The 16631-nt window shown below is 43.6% G+C and overlaps 2 protein-coding genes across 3 annotated transcripts in view; one reads left to right on the top strand and one right to left on the bottom strand.

Annotated features, from left to right (window-relative positions):
• tarbp1 (TAR (HIV-1) RNA binding protein 1) overlaps positions 1–16631 on the top strand; it is a 36861-nt gene that overhangs the window by 16490 nt on the left and 3740 nt on the right. For both annotated transcript variants that reach the window (XM_042317828.1, XM_042317829.1), the window contains 12 exons: positions 223–428; positions 574–645; positions 2749–2869; positions 3224–3334; positions 3410–3559; positions 4158–4244; positions 4788–5008; positions 5743–5824; positions 6046–6217; positions 6525–6710; positions 13501–13625; positions 14031–14167. In XM_042317828.1, the coding sequence (XP_042173762.1) occupies positions 223–428; positions 574–645; positions 2749–2869; positions 3224–3334; positions 3410–3559; positions 4158–4244; positions 4788–5008; positions 5743–5824; positions 6046–6217; positions 6525–6710; positions 13501–13625; positions 14031–14167 (1670 nt within the window). The remainder of the gene's footprint in view (positions 1–222; positions 429–573; positions 646–2748; positions 2870–3223; positions 3335–3409; positions 3560–4157; positions 4245–4787; positions 5009–5742; positions 5825–6045; positions 6218–6524; positions 6711–13500; positions 13626–14030; positions 14168–16631) is intronic.
• Positions 8210–11430, bottom strand: LOC112243578 (NACHT, LRR and PYD domains-containing protein 1 homolog). Its single transcript, XM_024411393.2, has one exon. The coding sequence runs from the start codon at positions 10967–10969 to the stop codon at positions 9422–9424; it is 1548 nt and encodes a 515-aa protein (XP_024267161.2). The 5' UTR covers positions 10970–11430; the 3' UTR covers positions 8210–9421.

The following is a 16631-nucleotide window of genomic DNA, read 5'->3' as shown; positions in this document are numbered from 1 at the left end:
TTTAAAGAAAATACATCCTAATTGAACCCAGGTCTGTATGGACAGATCCGTGTTGTGGCAGGCAACGTGCTACATATTCACTACTAGGATAAATGTGGCTTGGCAATTAGTTTCAAGTGTTTAGCAGAAGATGTTGTGGTTATTATGAGTATTTAAACACAGTGTTGATGTGGACACAACTGATGTGTAATTAACCCACTACTGACTCCTCTCAATCTCTAGATAGCCGTTGAGTTGATGGACCTCTCCCAGGCCAAGACCGGTGTATTCAACGTTCTGATCCAACACTGCTGCCACACCTGGCTGCCCTCTGACCCAGGAAGTGAAGGCCAGAGCCAATCAGATGCCATGTTCTCCAGTGCCCTACTGCACCTTGACATCCTGGCTGAGGCATGTGTGTATGGACCTGTGTTCAGGAGGGACCAAAGGTGGGTGTGGAGTGTGAGAGAATGAGAATGTGAGATACAATGTGAGAGGTGTGAGAGAGAGACAGAGAATGTGAGAGAGTGTGTTATTGGAGTGGTTATTGTGGACTGAGGGTCTTGTCTGGATAATGGATTGTCTTCTCCATAGGCTGATCCAGGAGGTTCAGGTCTATGTGGAGAGGCTTGGAGAGGAGTGTGCTGCTAACACTGCAGTCCCCAGGTCAGCTGCTGAACTCCGTCTACTGTACAATACTCTAGTCTACTGTACAATACTGTAGTCTACTGTAGTCTACTCTACTGTTCTGTCTACTCTACTGTCCTGTAGTCTACACTACTGTTCTGTAGTCTACACTACTGTTCTGTAGTCTACTCTACTGTTCTGTAGTCTACTCTACTGTTCTGTAGTCTACTCTACTGTTCTGTAGTCTACTCTACTGTTCTGTAGTCTACTCTACTGTTCTGTAGTCTACTGTTCTGTAGTCTACTCTACTGTTCTGTAGTCTACTGTTCTGTCGTCTACTCAACTGTTTTGTTGTCTACTGTTCTGTCGTCTACTCGACTGTTTTGTTGTCTACTGTTCTGTCGTCTACTGTACTGTTCTGTCGTCTACTGTTCTGTCGTCTACTCTACTGTTCTGCGTCTACTGTTCTGCGTCTACTCTACTGTTCTGCGTCTACTCTACTCTACTGTTCTGCGTCTACTCTACTCTACTGTTCTGTCGTCTACTCTACTGTTCTTCTGTCTACTGTACTGTTCTGCTGTCTACTCTACTGTTCTGTCATCTACTGTACTGTTCTGTAGTCTACTGTTCTGTCGTCTACACTACTGTTCTGTCGTCTACTGTTCTGTAGTCTACTGTTCTGTCGTCTACTCTACTGTTCTGTAGTCTACTGTTCTGTCGTCTACTCTACTGTTCTGTAGTCTACTGTTATGTCGTCTACTGTTCTATAGTCTACTGTTCTGTCGTGTAGTCTACTGTTCTGTCATCTACTCTACTGTTCTGTCGTCTACTCTACACTTCTGTAGTCTACTGTTCTGTCGTCTACTCTACTGTTCTGTCGTCTACTCTATACTTCTGTAGTCTACTGTACTGTTCTATAGTCTACTGTTCTGTCGTGTAGTCTACTGTTCTGTCATCTACTCTACTGTTCTGTCGTCTACTCTACACTTCTGTAGTCTACTGTACTGTTCTGTACTCTACTGTTCTGTCGTCTACTCTACTGTTCTGTAGTCTACTGTTCTGTCGTCTACTCTACTGTTCTATAGTCTACTGTTCTGTCGTCTACTCTACTGTTTTGTCGTCTACTCTACTGTTTTGTCGTCTACTCTACTGTTCTATAGTCTACTGTTCTGTCGTCTACTCTACTGTTTTGTCGTCTACTCTACTGTTCTATAGTCTACTGTTCTGTCGTCTACTCTACTGTTCTGTCGTCTACTCTACTGTTCTGTCGTCTACTCTACTGTTCTGTCGTCTACTCTACTGTTCTGTCGTCTACTCTACTGTTTTGTCGTCTACTCTACTGTTCTATAGTCTACTGTTCTGTCGTCTACTCTACTGTTCTGTCGTCTACTCTACTGTTCTGTCGTCTACTCTACTGTTTTGTCGTCTACTCTACACTTCTGTAGTCTACTGTACTGTTCTGTAGTCTACTCTCTACTCTACATTTTAGCTCAGTTGGTAGAGCATGAGGCTTGCGATGCCAGGATAGTGGGTTTGATTCCCGGGACCACCCATACATAAAATGTATGCACCCATGACTGTACGTTGCTTTGGATAAATGTGTCTGTTAAATAGTATATATTAGTATTATTTATTACTGTAGTGGGACTGGAACCTATAACCTAACCCCTCACTGTAGTGGGATTGGAACATATCACCTGACACCTCACTGTAGTGGGATTGGAACATTCACCTTTGCCCTCACTGTAGTGGGACTGTGACCTATAACCTAGCCCCTCACTGTAGTGGGATTGGAACATATCACCTGACCCCTCACTGTAGTGGGACTGGAACGTATCACCTGACCCCTCACTGTAGTGGGACTGGAACCTATAACCTAGCCCCTCACTGTAGTGGGACTGGAACATATTACCTGACCCCTCACTGTAGTGGGACTGGTACATAGTACCTGACCCCTCACTGTAGTGGGACTGGAACATATTACCTGACCCCTCACTGTAGTGTATTCAGGCTATAAAAACATGGAGTCAACCACATCACTGACAATAGTGGACCTTTTTGTACTATAGTCAACAGTGAATGTAGTCCCTATTTCTCTACAGAGATCCATTTATCTCTAAGCTTTCTCTTTCTCTCTTGCAGTGATAACCGGGATGACCAGTTCCCACGTGTGTGTGTCGTGGCGTTCCTCAGCCGCCTCCAGCCCTCCAATCAGCTGCATGAGAGACTGATGGAAGAACTGGTTCTCTGCTTGCTGAAAAAGGTAAGACCAGGGCTCTTCCTCAATTAGTCTTTCCTCACGTCCTCTCTCCTTACCTCCTTCTCAAAATACATTAGAGGAGAACATCCTAGGTTCCTCCTCTCAGATCTTATCCTCCAATTCATTTTGAGGAGGAGGTGACCAGAGAGGACCATAGGAAGCAAGGAAAGACACAGCTGGAGATTTGGCTTGTTTATAGTCCACGATGTCTACTCATTCAGTGTGTGTGTTCATAGCATCACACACATGAATCCAGTTCATACTGCAGTAATATATTAAAGACCACTGTCCATCTCCCTGAGCTCCAACACAGTAGTTATTAGTTAATGTGTAGTTTTAAGTCTTTTTCTCTTTCAGGATGAGGCCATATCGAAGTCAAAACAGCGTTACTATAGCAACTCCCTGCAGCATCGTGTCAAGAACAGGGTGTGGCAGACACTACTGATGCTGCTGCCCAAACTGAGAGGGGTGAGACACACACACATACACACACATACACACCTGAATGAAACCTCTATTAACCCTGTGTTTGTGTTCATCCAGGAGTTTGTAGGTACTGTTCTGGGTCGTGTGTTTGAGGCAGGTTTCGTCAGTAACCAGGCCTCAGTCAAGTACCTGATAGAGTGGAAGATGGTTCTAATCCTAGTCCAGTATCCTGAACACATAGACCGACTCTGGGCCTGCTTCAGTGTGGTGAGTGGCAGATGGTTTTAATCCTAGTCCAGTACCCTGAATACAGACTGACTCTGGGCCTGCTTCAGTGTGGTGAGTGGCAGATGGTTTTAATCCTAGTCCAGTATCCTGAATACAGACTGACTCTGGGCCTGCTTCAGTGTGGTGAGTGGCAGATGGTTTTAATCCTAGTCCAGTATCCTGAATACAGACTGACTCTGGGCCTGCTTCAGGGTGGTGAGTGGCAGATGGTTTTAATCCTAGTCCAGTACCCTGAATACAGACTGACTCTGGGCCTGCTTCAGGGTGGTGAGTGGCAGATGGTTTTAATCCTAGTCCAGTACCCTGAATACAGACTGACTCTGGGCCTGCTTCAGGGTGGTGAGTGCTTACCCTTTTCGGATGTGTATGTGACCACTGCAGGAATTGAACCCTCAACCTTGGTGTTGCTAGTGCCATGCTCTTACCCACTGTGCCACATAATACCACAAAAACTGGCATCTATTGTATTGTCACTGAATGAAAACGGGCGTCTATTTTCACTGGCTTAAAGAACTTGTAATAGTCAATATTGATCTATAGCCAATGTGTCTAATTGATGTGGTTTGTGTCTGAACAGGATCAGGAGAAGACCAAGACCAGTGTCTGTACCTTCCTGTCTGTGTTGGTCCACCTCAACATCATCATGCCTCAACTCAAGGAGAAGGTAAACTCCACATGTCACCATCATAAAGTAAAACCTTCAAAGCACAGGGGACTCTTCCTCCTCTCCTGAGCCCCTCTCCTCCTCCTCTGTGTCCCTCCCCACCAGGCAGTACAGTGGCTTAAGGCCCTGAGCCCCTCTCCTCCTCCTCTGTGTCCCTCCCCACCAGGCAGTACAGTGGCTTAAGGCCCTGGACACGATCCTCCAGTTGTGTTTCAGTGTGTTTCAGCCATAACTTCAGTGTTCACACCTCTCTCCCTTCTCTCTGTATCTCTCTCCCTTCTCTCTGTATCTCTCTCCCTTCTCTCTGTATCTCTCTCCCTTCTCTCTGTATCTCTCTCCCTTCTCTCTGTATCTCTCTCCCTTCTCTCTGTATCTCTCTCCCTTCTCTCTGTATCTCTCTCCCTTCTCTCTGTATCTCTCTCCCTTCTCTCTGTATCTCTCTCTCTCCATCTCTCTGTCTGTATCTCTCCCCGTCTCTCTCTCTCTGTATCTCTCTCTCTGTCTCTCTATCTCTCCATCTCTCTGTCTGTACCCCCCCACCAGGCAGTACAGTGGCGTAAGGCCCTGGATGTTATACTCCAGTGGTGTTTCAGCCATAACTTCAGTGTTCGTCTGTACGCCCTGCTGGCCCTGAAGAGGGTGTGGGGTCTGGAGGGGGCGAGGGCCGAGGCCGAGGAGGGGGCCGGGGGGGCGGATGGGCTCGGGGGGCTGGCCACCGTCGTTAAGGCCTGTCTGCACCAGGCTGAGGCCATGCAGAGTACTGGGTGAGTGAGTTACATATGAACTAGGATTATTATTTTGCCAAGGTTGCCGCAGGAATCACATTCTAAAATCCATACAGTCACTGTACATCTGTACACTATTCATAACATGCATACACGCATGACTGTAAGTCTCTTTGGATAAAAGTGACTGCTAAATGGCATACATTACTGGAAGTCGCTTTGGATAAAAGTGACTGCTAAATGGCATATATTACTGGAAGTCGCTTTTAAAAGATTTAACTAGGCAAGTCAGTTAAGAACAAATTCTTATTTTCAATGACAGCCTAGGAACAGTGGGTTAACTGCCTTGTTCTGGGGCAGAACCACATATTTTTACCTTGTCAGCTCATTGATTCGATCTAGCAACTTTTCGGTTACTAGTCCAACGCTCTAACCACTAGGCTACCTGTTGTTATTAGTGAAGGAGGAACCACACTTGGTTGTCTTAGCTCCATTGGAAACTGTGGAAATTGTTATTGGGCTCCCGAGTGGTGCAGTGGTCTAAGACACTGTATCTCAGTGCAAGAGGCGTCACTGCAGTACCTGGTTCGAATCCAGGCTGCATCACATCCGGTTGTGATTGGGAGTCCCATAGGGCGGTGCACAATTGGCCCAGCGTCGTCTGGGTTTGGCCAGGGTAGGCCGCCATTGTAAATAAGAATTTGTTCTTAACTAACTTGCCTAGTTAAATAAATACATTATTGGACTCCTAACTACTGTATATCTCTGTACAGAAATGCCAGTAAGAACTGGAGCAGGATTCAGGACCACTTCTTCTTTGGCGTCTTTCATCCTGTTAGAGACTATAGTGTGGAAGTAAGACACTGTATTGTTGATTGATTGTGTGAATTTGAAGTATCAAATGTTTTTGTATGTGAATCTTTTAAAATCTCTTGATCTCTTGAAATCTCTTTAATTTGACCTAATTGCGTTGGGTGAATGTAAAAAATGAATGTAAAAAATGAATGTACTGAGTGTTGATTGAGGAGAGACGACGTGTGTAAACTGTCCTTTTTCCTCCTGTCTCTCCCTGCCAGACCATATTCTACACATTCCCCAGCCTATCAGAGGTGTTTGAGGACGAGTGGATTCCGCCCTGGAAGTTTGAGAAGTTGGTGGACTTCTCCCAGAGTGCATCTCTCCCGTTGAGGAACCCTGTCCCTGACCTAAGCCAGATTCAGCCTGGAGACTGGATCCAGCAGGATAAAGGTACATTCCCCTGAGGGGATAAAGGAAGTTGTATTGAACTGAAAAGGGTATCACCACTAGATGGCAGCAGAGACTGTACCCAACAGACAGCTACTCTGGTTAAAGTGGAGATCACAGCTATTCAACTATTGGTCTGAAGTATTGCTGGTTCTCCTTTCTACCTGGTAGTTAAATGATCAATTCATGAAATTGATTGGCCAGGTCCCTGTTTTTATAATGAAGGAAAAGAACCAGAAGTGTTCTGGCCCTCCAGGACTTCAGTTTAAAAGCCCTGTTGTAGATACCTCAGTGTGTTGTCGTTTGTTAGGGGATCAGGATGGTGTGGAGCGCTGGGCCGAGGTCCAGAAGAAGATGACCCCCTGGAGGTTGGGGATCCAGGAACAGGAGCCAGAGCTGGGTCTGGTGCCCCAGCAGAGAGCAGCACGCCTGGGCAAGCTGCACAGTGCCCTCCTGGTGGTTGCCTCGCTCATAGACAAGCCCACCAACCTGGGAGGTTAGTTATTTATTTTCTATTTAACCTCTATATATACAGGTAAGTCAATGCTGAACAACTTGGTATAGGATGAATGTTTTAACCTTCATCTGCTGATCTCTCTGGGTTCCATGTGTAACGGAGGTGGAATGATGAACCATGTTCACATGATGAGTAACCTTGCTTGAGACCTGAAGACTTGTGTTAGCTCCCCAGGTTTGAGTCCAGTCGGTCACATATGGACCCACAGCCATTCCTATCTATATTGTATTGTATTGTATTGTATTATTTTCCATTAGCTACCCAATATACTTGGTGTTGCTAAGCGTTGCCATGCAAACAGACAGCAGCAGGCAGCACTACATAAACTAATCAGTCCTAATCAGAGTTTGTCTAAGGAGCACTAGGACAGACTCATGTTCCCCACTGGGCTGCCGTATTGCTGCGCTGCCTGCTGTCTGTTTATGTAAGCCTTATGTTGATTTAAATGAGTTTATACAGGAGAAGACCTATTTTTTTTAATCTTCATTTAACTAGGCAAGTCAGTTAAGAACAAATTCTTATTTTCAATGATGGCCAAGCTACTAGCTAGTAGTACTAGCTACTACCATTAGGCTATTAAATGATGCTAGCAAACTGGCTAGCTGCAGTGTCTAGTTAAGATTTTTTTAAACTCAGGAGTCAATAGTTACTTTTTCTGGCGAGTGGGAGTAATGTGTCATCGTCATCGATGAACCACCAAAGGCATACCTCAAAATTGAGAATTTTCATGGCCAAAGTTGACGTTTAACGTGAGAACCATTTTAGGACCATACAACGCACTGTTTTATGTTCTAGGTTTCTAACCCTGTGTCAAAGCTAGAATACCACCTCTGCAGGATTAACAATTCAACTCGCCCCTGCCTACCCAATGGCAGGTCAATTATTCCTCCTCATTAATCCCTACAGATCTGATAGATGCCGCTCTGCTTTACCACTGAGCTAGTATACGGCTAGGGACTGTTCCTCAACAGTAAAGGCCTTAGAGTAAAGTGGGCTATCCTAGAAGACGAGTGCCTATGCTCCCTCACTCCTAATTTATAAACCCCTGGTGCCTTCTCAGGATCGTCCAGGCCAGAGCTTCAACTTCAGCACACTATGAGTGGGACGCACTCCTCTGGGTTGGTTTAGACCAGACACCCATTTTACGACTCCTATCAATGCACTCCGTACCTATAGTCGGGGCTCGGGTTCCCAATGGACTAGTTAGCCAAGAAAATTAGCTAGAGATCCTCGATTAATCAAGTCAATTTCAGAAACCTAGAGTAAAACGACATCCACTTGTATGACTCTTTGATAACACAGGGTTTCAGAACAATAAAGCAAGTTTATTCAAAATTCTTGAAAAATACATAAAAAATCCCAGATCAATCAATCACAAATAAATATCACAAATCGATAAGTGAAAATGAATCCTGGATTAGATTCATAGATGCCTCCAGCGCCCTTAACTAAACCATTATTAGGGTGCCAGTAATATATTGTTTGTCCTTTTTACAATTTTATGAGAAGCACAGTATTTAATAACAAGAAAAAACATCTCTTACAATTTATAAAGCGTTTTTTGTCTTCCCCCTCGGGATGATCAGTCCTTCAGTCGGTGTTTAACAACTCTAACTACTTTAACACTCCTATCAATGAGGTAACCTTCAGTGTTCCCCCTAGAATTTTACTTAAACACTAAGAATAAATATTGATGCATTTTAAGCAAAATCTTCCTCCAGCTGAAGACAGGTTCTTCTAGCAAGCTCAAAGAGAGTCGTACCTCTCCCAAAAATCTTGCCTCTTTCACTCCTCGTATTCTGCTAACTCATGGTGGTTATAGATCTGCCCCGATGACGCACGCATTCAGTGGTTAACACCTACTGTAATGCGGCCATTTCTCAGAAGGGGATTTTTCTCTTGCCTAGACAGGATGTCTGCCTCAACTGCACGCGTACCTCTTCCTGCCTCCTCCTGGCTGTTCTGACCTGGGGAGCTAGTCCAGCTAGCACCCTTAGGATACCACATTATCATTCACTTTTAAAACATTCATTTCTAGACATGAACCTTTCTCATTCCACTCAATTCTAATCTTACTCCAACCTATTTTATTACTCCCATTACATCTTAAACATCCAACATTTTAAACATAACATTTCATCATTACACCATGTCAATATCAACCTCCTCCAAGACTCTTAAACATGTTCCAGATATACTATACCTTAAAAACAACCATCATTATAACATTCTTAACCATTTTACTGCATTTCTTTAATCACCCTTTAATATCTTCCACTGTATATTTCCCAATGTTTTCAACCTTGTAACATATTTACCCTTTTATTATTGTAAAGAATTCCAGTCCCAGTTCATTTCAAATGTGTCTTCTTTTCTTTAATGTCAATTGTCTCTCAACGTTCATCCTTCTTTGTGCTCCATGTGTGAGTGAAAGTGAAACCTCTTCATGAGTGTGTGTGTGTGTGTGTGTGTGTGTGCTGGTGGGGCCTTCCTACCCATGCCCTCTGTCACTAAAATGTCACAGAGAACTGGGCCTTGGACTGCTATTCTTGACAGCTGAAAAGTCTCTTCTTTCATAGTTCTCCTCATCACTCCTCCTCTTGCCTCTGTCCTGAAGGAGAACATGCTTCAATAAAGTCTCTAGGCATAATGGTCTCGTAGAGGTGTGTTAGAGATTGAGCGATAAGGTATTATTGATCCAAGTCTTTGACTAGAAAGGGTTCCTTTTCTTTGAGTGCAGTAAAGAATGCAGCTTTGACGTGTGGTCCACCTGAATTCAGTGCCTCGTATATCACTCTCATCTTGGCCTGGCGGGTCGGTGCAGCGCTGATATTTGCATTGATCTCTTCACCGATCATGCCCTTTGTGAAGAGAATATCTGCTATGGCAAACACATTATTGACTCTTTGAATGATCTGTGGTCTGAATTCATCAACAAACTCAATGTCTCTTGTGGATGAATCATCTCTGTATTCCTCTGTTCGTATTTCAGCTTTCCATGCAGATTCTCCCTTCTCACTTATCAACTCCATCTCAAAGTCCATCGCAGGGTCCTTTATGTACACTTCAAAGTAGTTTGGCCTGGTGCTTCTTAGCTTGATCTTTTCTGGCGTAATCAAGGATTGACACGAGGTCTTGAGGGTGAAGCGACTCCCCTTCCGAAGGGACTTCTCCGGCTTTGGCTTTGGAAGTCTTAAGAATCCATAGGACTTCTCCTGTGCCTCCACCTCCCGTGCTAGAGAAGGATCACATCGGATCAGATATGTGTGTAAGGTGAGGAGTGCTCTGGTGGACCTAAAGATCAGAAGGTCACAGTGCACTCTCCAATGCAACCCACGTCTCAGTACCAAACCCCTGCCAGAGAAGGAGGGACGAAGCAGTTTGGCGTGGAACCCCGTCACCTCATCCACTTCTTCCACAAACACTCTGTTGTCTTTCACATGTAGAACCTTCATGTCTTCTCTCAAGGAGGATTGTGGGTAGTCTGGATCTATACAGACAAAGTGTGGCAGACTAATTTCTTCTAGTTTGCCAGAAATCATTGTGATGTCCAGTAATGGACCTCCTTCTTCAAACCGCATGTTGTTCAGAGTGGCCCTGTGAGGCTCCCAGGAGCTGAACTGGTATCGCAGACTGACTTTGCTCTCACATACCCACCGCAGCCCTGATAAGATGCACTCGTAATGCCCTGCTGTAGAAGAGTCGAGTGTGTAGACGGTGGTCTCATCCTCTGTAGACACGAAGGGTTCAACCTGAATCCAGGACATTGAGCTCTTTATATGGTCGCAATTCAAACATTCCTTTGGACAATCGGTTTTAAGGCCAAACTCTTTTTGGAGACACATATTTGACTCTGAATAGTTGACTCCAATCTCTTTGGCCAGTTTAGTGAGGATTGTTCCTACTGAATCCAGTGCCTTTTTGTAGAACTGTCTTATTGTTCCAGTGATGAAACTACTACCTTCCTTTTCACCAGGACTGAGTTTGTCCATGATTTTGGTATGTATGACTTTAAGCCTATCTATCATTAAGTTCTGTTGTTTTAAATCGCGTTCGATATTATCACCAAGGGACAGAAGAAGTGAAACTAAAGTCTTCAATTCCTGTTCACTAGGTTCTGCCCTTTCAATTACGTTGGAGAGCTCATCAAGTTGTGACAACTGGGGTAGCAGAGGATTCGACTGTTCAGGAGTGCTAGTTTCACAGTTATCGACATCTTGATCTTTTGATGTGGCCATTTTCACTCCAAAGGCGCAATCTGCAGTGGCTACATCCACTTTTGGACTTATAAAGCAGTAATGTTCTTGCTAAGCCATTGATTCTAGAAGAATATAATTTTAAAATACCTAATAAGCTTAGTTCAACTGTCGTACCCCATCAGAACCCAGAATATAATCTTGCTTTATGGCAACATTTGTTAACATCGTAATTGTAAACAAACACGGTATAGCCTCAAAACGTGAAAAAAATCATATCCTCTGGTATGTGTTGTCAGGTGTAATCCATTTACTACAGGAAATGTCTAGCCAGTTTCCCTTTTTATTGTCCAAACGTCACCTTTGGACAATTTGCGTTCCTCTCCCAGGCTCAGTTAGTTCCACTCCTAACAGACAATTAATGAACGTCCAAATCAACAAAAGAAAGACTTGAGAGAACTGCTGTGAAGTAGCCTTTCCCGCTGTAAGAGTTACTTTCAGTCTTAAAATGGGTGTGATCTGTGGACTGTGATTGGCTTTAATGCAGTCACATGGTCTTTGAGTAAAGGTGGATATTTTTAAGGTGGATTTTCAACAATATTATATTTTATACAGGGTGGCTATCACAGTGTTAGATGTAAATGTGAGTTCCTAAGGCTGCAACTTGTGCATCCCACAGAATCAAAAAGCTGACGAGTATCTGGTTAAATAATCACATCCTTATTACACACGTCATTAAACCACCCTGCAAAATATGACTTTTACAGTATTTTATGTGCTGATCTGGGCTATTTTGCATGAAGAAAATATCGCTCTATACCTGTAGCATTCAGAATAATTGAAACATTTAAATAATGATTGTGTAAATCATTGTGTTTTTGTTTGATTTATATTTCTGTGTGTGTGTGCATGTGTGTCTGTCTGCCGGGCTGTGTAGTAGTTTAAAGGCTTAATGCAGCCATTTTTATATCAGTCAAATCATTTCTGGGGAACAATTAAGTACCTTATAAAATAGTTTTCCATTAAAATTGACAAAAATAGCTTTTTAGCAACAAAAAAATCTAAAGCAATAATTGTTATAGGACTGGGAGTGGGGAGGGGGAAACTAATAACTAGTTGTTATTGGCAGAGAGGTTTGTTATTGGTCTATTAACTAATTAAGCTTAAGCTCGACCAATGCAAAACCTGCTGATTAGAAAGTCCTTTGTAGATTGTATTTTCAAACAGCAAATGTTTTCACACTTTTACAGTGTTAGTTTTATCAGGTGATACAAAACATAGGAAAAACAGAATTTTGACTGCACTGGGCCTTTAAATAAAATAAAAAAATGTTCCATGCTCTGTCTGAAGAAAAGATCACCTTAAACCTGTAGCATACAAATATCTGAAACATGTAAATAGTGGTTGTGTAATTGTTTGTTAATGTGTACATACATGTGTGTGTAGGACATGTGACCTCTTTGGGGCCAGTGGCCTGTAGATATACCATATTGACCATTAAACACTGAACTAAAATATTAACGTAACATGCAACAATTTCAAAGATTGAACTTAATTACAGTTCGTATAAGGAAATTAGTCAATTGAAATAAATGAATTAGGCCCTATTCTATGTATTTCACATGGCTGGGAATATAGATATGCATCTGTTGGTCACAAATACCTTAAAAGAAAACCCCCAAAAATGGCTTTGATCACGAACTGCAATCAGATCAAGACCATGATGAGGATGACGAGCATGCAGATGAGCTTCCCTGAGGCGGTTTCTGACAGTTTGTGCAGCAATTATTTGGTTGTGTAAACCCACAGTTTCATCAGCTGTCCGGGTGGCTGTTCTCAGACGATCCCGCAGGTGAAGAAGCCGGATATAGGAGGTCCTGGTTTGACTTGGTTACACGTGGTCTGCGGTTGTGAGGCCAGTTGGATGTACTGCCAAATTCTCAAAAATTATGTTGGAGGTGGCTTATGGTAGAGAAATGCACATGAAATTATCTGGCAACAGTTCTGCTGGACATTCCTGCAGTCAGTATACCAATTGCACGCTCTCTCAAAACTTGAGACATCTGTGGCATTGTGTGACACAACTGCACATTTTAGAGTGGCCTTTTATTGTCCCCAGCACAAGGTGCACTTGTGTAATGATCATGCTGTTTAACCAGCTTCTTGATTTGCCACACCTGCCAGTTGGATGGATTATCTTGGTAAAGGAGAAATGCTCGCTAACAGGTATGTAAACATATTTGTGCTCAAAATTTGAGACAAATAAGTTATTTGTGCGTATGGAAAATGTCTGGCATCTTACAGCTTGTGAAACATGGGACCAACACTTATTATTTTGTTCATTGTAATATGTGTTGGACAGCCTTTGACAAGTCAGTGATAAACACTTTCGCTCTCTCTCTCTGTCTCACTCTCTCCTCTCTCTTTGTCTCTCTCATTGTCTTACTCTCTGTGTCTCTCTCTCTCTTTGTCTCTCTCATTGTCTTTCTCTCTGTGTCTCTCTCTCTCTTTGTCTCTCTGTCGCTCTCTCTCTCTTTGTCTCTCTCGATCTCTCTCTGTGTGTGTGTGTGAAGGTCTGTGTAGGACGTGTGAGATCTTTGGGGCCAGTGCTCTGGTGTTGGACAGTCTTCGCCACGTCAGTGATAAACACTTCCAGGCCCTGAGTGTCTCCTCTGAGCTATGGCTCCCCCTACTGGAGGTAGGTAACAACACTTTAGTAGCCTAAACCACAGGTGTCAAGCTCATTCCACAGAGGGTTGAGTGTCTGCAGGTTTTCGCTCCTCACTTGTACTTGATTGATAAATTAAGGTCACTAATTAGTAAGGAACTCCCCTCCCCTGTTTGTCTAGGTTTTAATTGACAGGAAAAAGCAAAAACTTGGCCCTCCATGGAATGATTTGGACACCATTGACCTAAAGTCTCCAGTGCTGTAGTGGAGGGAAAATGCACCTTTTTCAGTGCAGGTGTAGGAGGAAGGAGGACAGCTGAACACTCTAGGATATTGAGATGCTCACCAAGTTCATTCACTCTACTGTGTTCAGCTGACTTTTTAGCCAGTTAAAAAAAGTGTTATGTTAACATCATATATTTGTGTCTCTACCAGGTGAAGCCCGTAGAACTAGCTGACTTCTTGCAGCTGAAGAAGAGGGAGGGCTACTGCATTGTGGGAGTGGAGCAGACAGCCAATAGTCAGAGTCTAAAGGACTACAAGTTCCCTGTGAAGACTCTGTTACTGCTGGGGTAAAACCACTCTCCTGTAGGACAGCAGAGCACATTGTCATGTCCAGTTGTGTATATAACTTTGTGTCATATTGGAAGTATTTTCTGCTTCAACAAAAGCCATGACATGAAATGCAATTATTCACTAACAGACAAACCACACAAATGAACAATCAATGCACGACATAATTATTGCACATCAATTCATTGACTTGACTGTATTAACACACATGTACATACACAGCCATGGCCGGGACAGTCTCACGGGTCAGGGAGGAAGCTGACAAAGCTCTTTAATGGAATCTCAGTAATGGAGTGAGTGTTCCCCTGGGCCCCGATCAGGCAGGCACACAGATCTGCTTCCTGCTGCAGTGAGGAGACGTGCCCAGGCATGCTGGTCTCTAATGGGTGCTCTGTGGAGGGAAGAACAGGGAACACAAGCTCCAGCCATGCATCACATGCACAAATGTATGTATGTATGTATATACAGTGGGGAGAACAAGTATTTGATACACTGCCGATTTTGCAGGTTTTCCTACTTACAAAGCATGTAGAGGTCTGTAATTTTTATCATAGGTACACTTCAACTGTGAGAGACCAATTCTAAAACAATAAGTATTTGATCACCTACCAAACAGTAAGAATTCCGACTCTCACAGACCTGTTAGTTTTTCTTTAAGAAGCCCTCCTGTTCTCCACTCATTACCCTTATTAACTTTACCTGTTTGAACTCGTTACCTGTATAAAAGACACCTCTCCACACACTCAATCAAACAGACTCCAACCTCTCCACAATGGCCAATACCAGAGAGCTGTGTAAGGATATCAGGGATAAAATTGTAGACCTGCACAAGGCTGGGATGGGCTACAGGACAATAGGCAAGCAGCTTGGTGAGAAGGCAACAACTGTTGGCGCAATTATTAGAAAATGGAAGAAGTTCAAGATGATGGTCAATCACCCTCGGTCTGGGGCTCCATGCAAGATCTCACCTCGTGGGGCATCAATGATCATGAGGAAGGTGAGGGATCAGCCCAGAACTACACGGCAGGACCTGGTCAATGACCTGAAGAGAGCTGGGACCACAGTCTCAAAGAAAAAAGTTGAAGTTTGCCAATGATCATCTGGATGATCCAGAGGAGGAATGGGAGAAGGTCATGTGGTCTGATGAGACAAAAATATAGCTTTTTGGTCTAAACTCCACTCACCGTGTCTGGAGGAAGAAGAAGGATGAGTACAACCCCAAGAACAACATCTCAACCGTGAAGCATGGAGGTGGAAACATCATTCTTTGGGGATGCTTTTCTGCAAAGGGGACAGGACGACTGCACCGTATTGAGGGGAGGATGGATGGGGCCATATATCGCGAGATCTTGGCCAACAACCTCCTTCCCTCAGTAAGAGCATTGAAGATGGGTCGTGGCTGGGTCTTCCAGCATTACAACAACCCGAAACACACAGCCAGGGCAACTAAGGAGTGGCTCCGTAAGAAACATCTCAAGGTCCTGGAGTGGCCTAGCCAGTCTCCAGACCTGAACCCAATGGAACATCTTTGGAGGGAGCTGAAAGTCCGTATTGCCCAGCGACAGCCCCGAAACCTGAAGGATCTGGAGAAGGTCTGTATGGAGGAATGGGCCAAAATCCCTGCTGCAGTGTGTGCAAACCTGGTCAAGAACAACAGGAAACGTATGATCTCTGTAATTGCAAACAAAGGTTTCTGTACCAAATATTAAGTTCTGCTTTTCTGATGTATCAAATACTGATGTCATGCAATAAAATGCAAATTAATTACTTAAAAATCATACAATGTGATTTTCTGGGTTTTGGGGTTTTTGTTTTAGATTCCGTCTCACAGTTGAAGTGTACCTATGATAAAAATTACAGACCTCTACATGCTTTGTAAGTAGGAAAACCTGCAAAATCGGCAGTGTATTAAATACTTGTTCTCACCACTGTATGTATGTATGTATGTATGTATGTATGTGTATGATCCAAAGCTAAAAATACAGTTCCTATAGAAAGTCTACACTCCCTTTCAAAATGTTCACCTTTTGTTGCCTTATAGGCTGGAATTAAAATACAAAATACACTGCTCCAAAAAATAAAGGGAACACTTAAACAACACAATGTAACTCCAAGTCAATCACACTTCTGTGAAATCAAACTGTCCACTTAGGAAGCAACACTGATTGACAATAAATTTCACATGCTGTTGTGCAAATAGAATAGACAACAGGTGGAAATGATAGGCAATTAGCAAGACACCCCCAATAAAGGAGTGGTTCTGCAGGTGGGGACCACAGACCACTTCTCAGTTCCTATGCTTCCTGGCTGATGTTTTGGTCACTTTTGAATGCTGGCGGTGCTTTCACTCTAGTGGTAGCATGAGACGGGGTCTACAACCCACACAAGTGGCTCAGGTAGTGCAGCTCATCCAGGATGGCACATCAATGCGAGCTGTGGCAAGAAGGTTTATTGTGTCTGTCA

Source organism: Oncorhynchus tshawytscha, unplaced genomic scaffold (genome assembly GCF_018296145.1).
Source record: "Oncorhynchus tshawytscha isolate Ot180627B unplaced genomic scaffold, Otsh_v2.0 Un_scaffold_9311_pilon_pilon, whole genome shotgun sequence".
NCBI lineage: Eukaryota > Metazoa > Chordata > Actinopteri > Salmoniformes > Salmonidae > Oncorhynchus > Oncorhynchus tshawytscha.
This window is presented reverse-complemented; position numbering and strand designations above follow the sequence as displayed.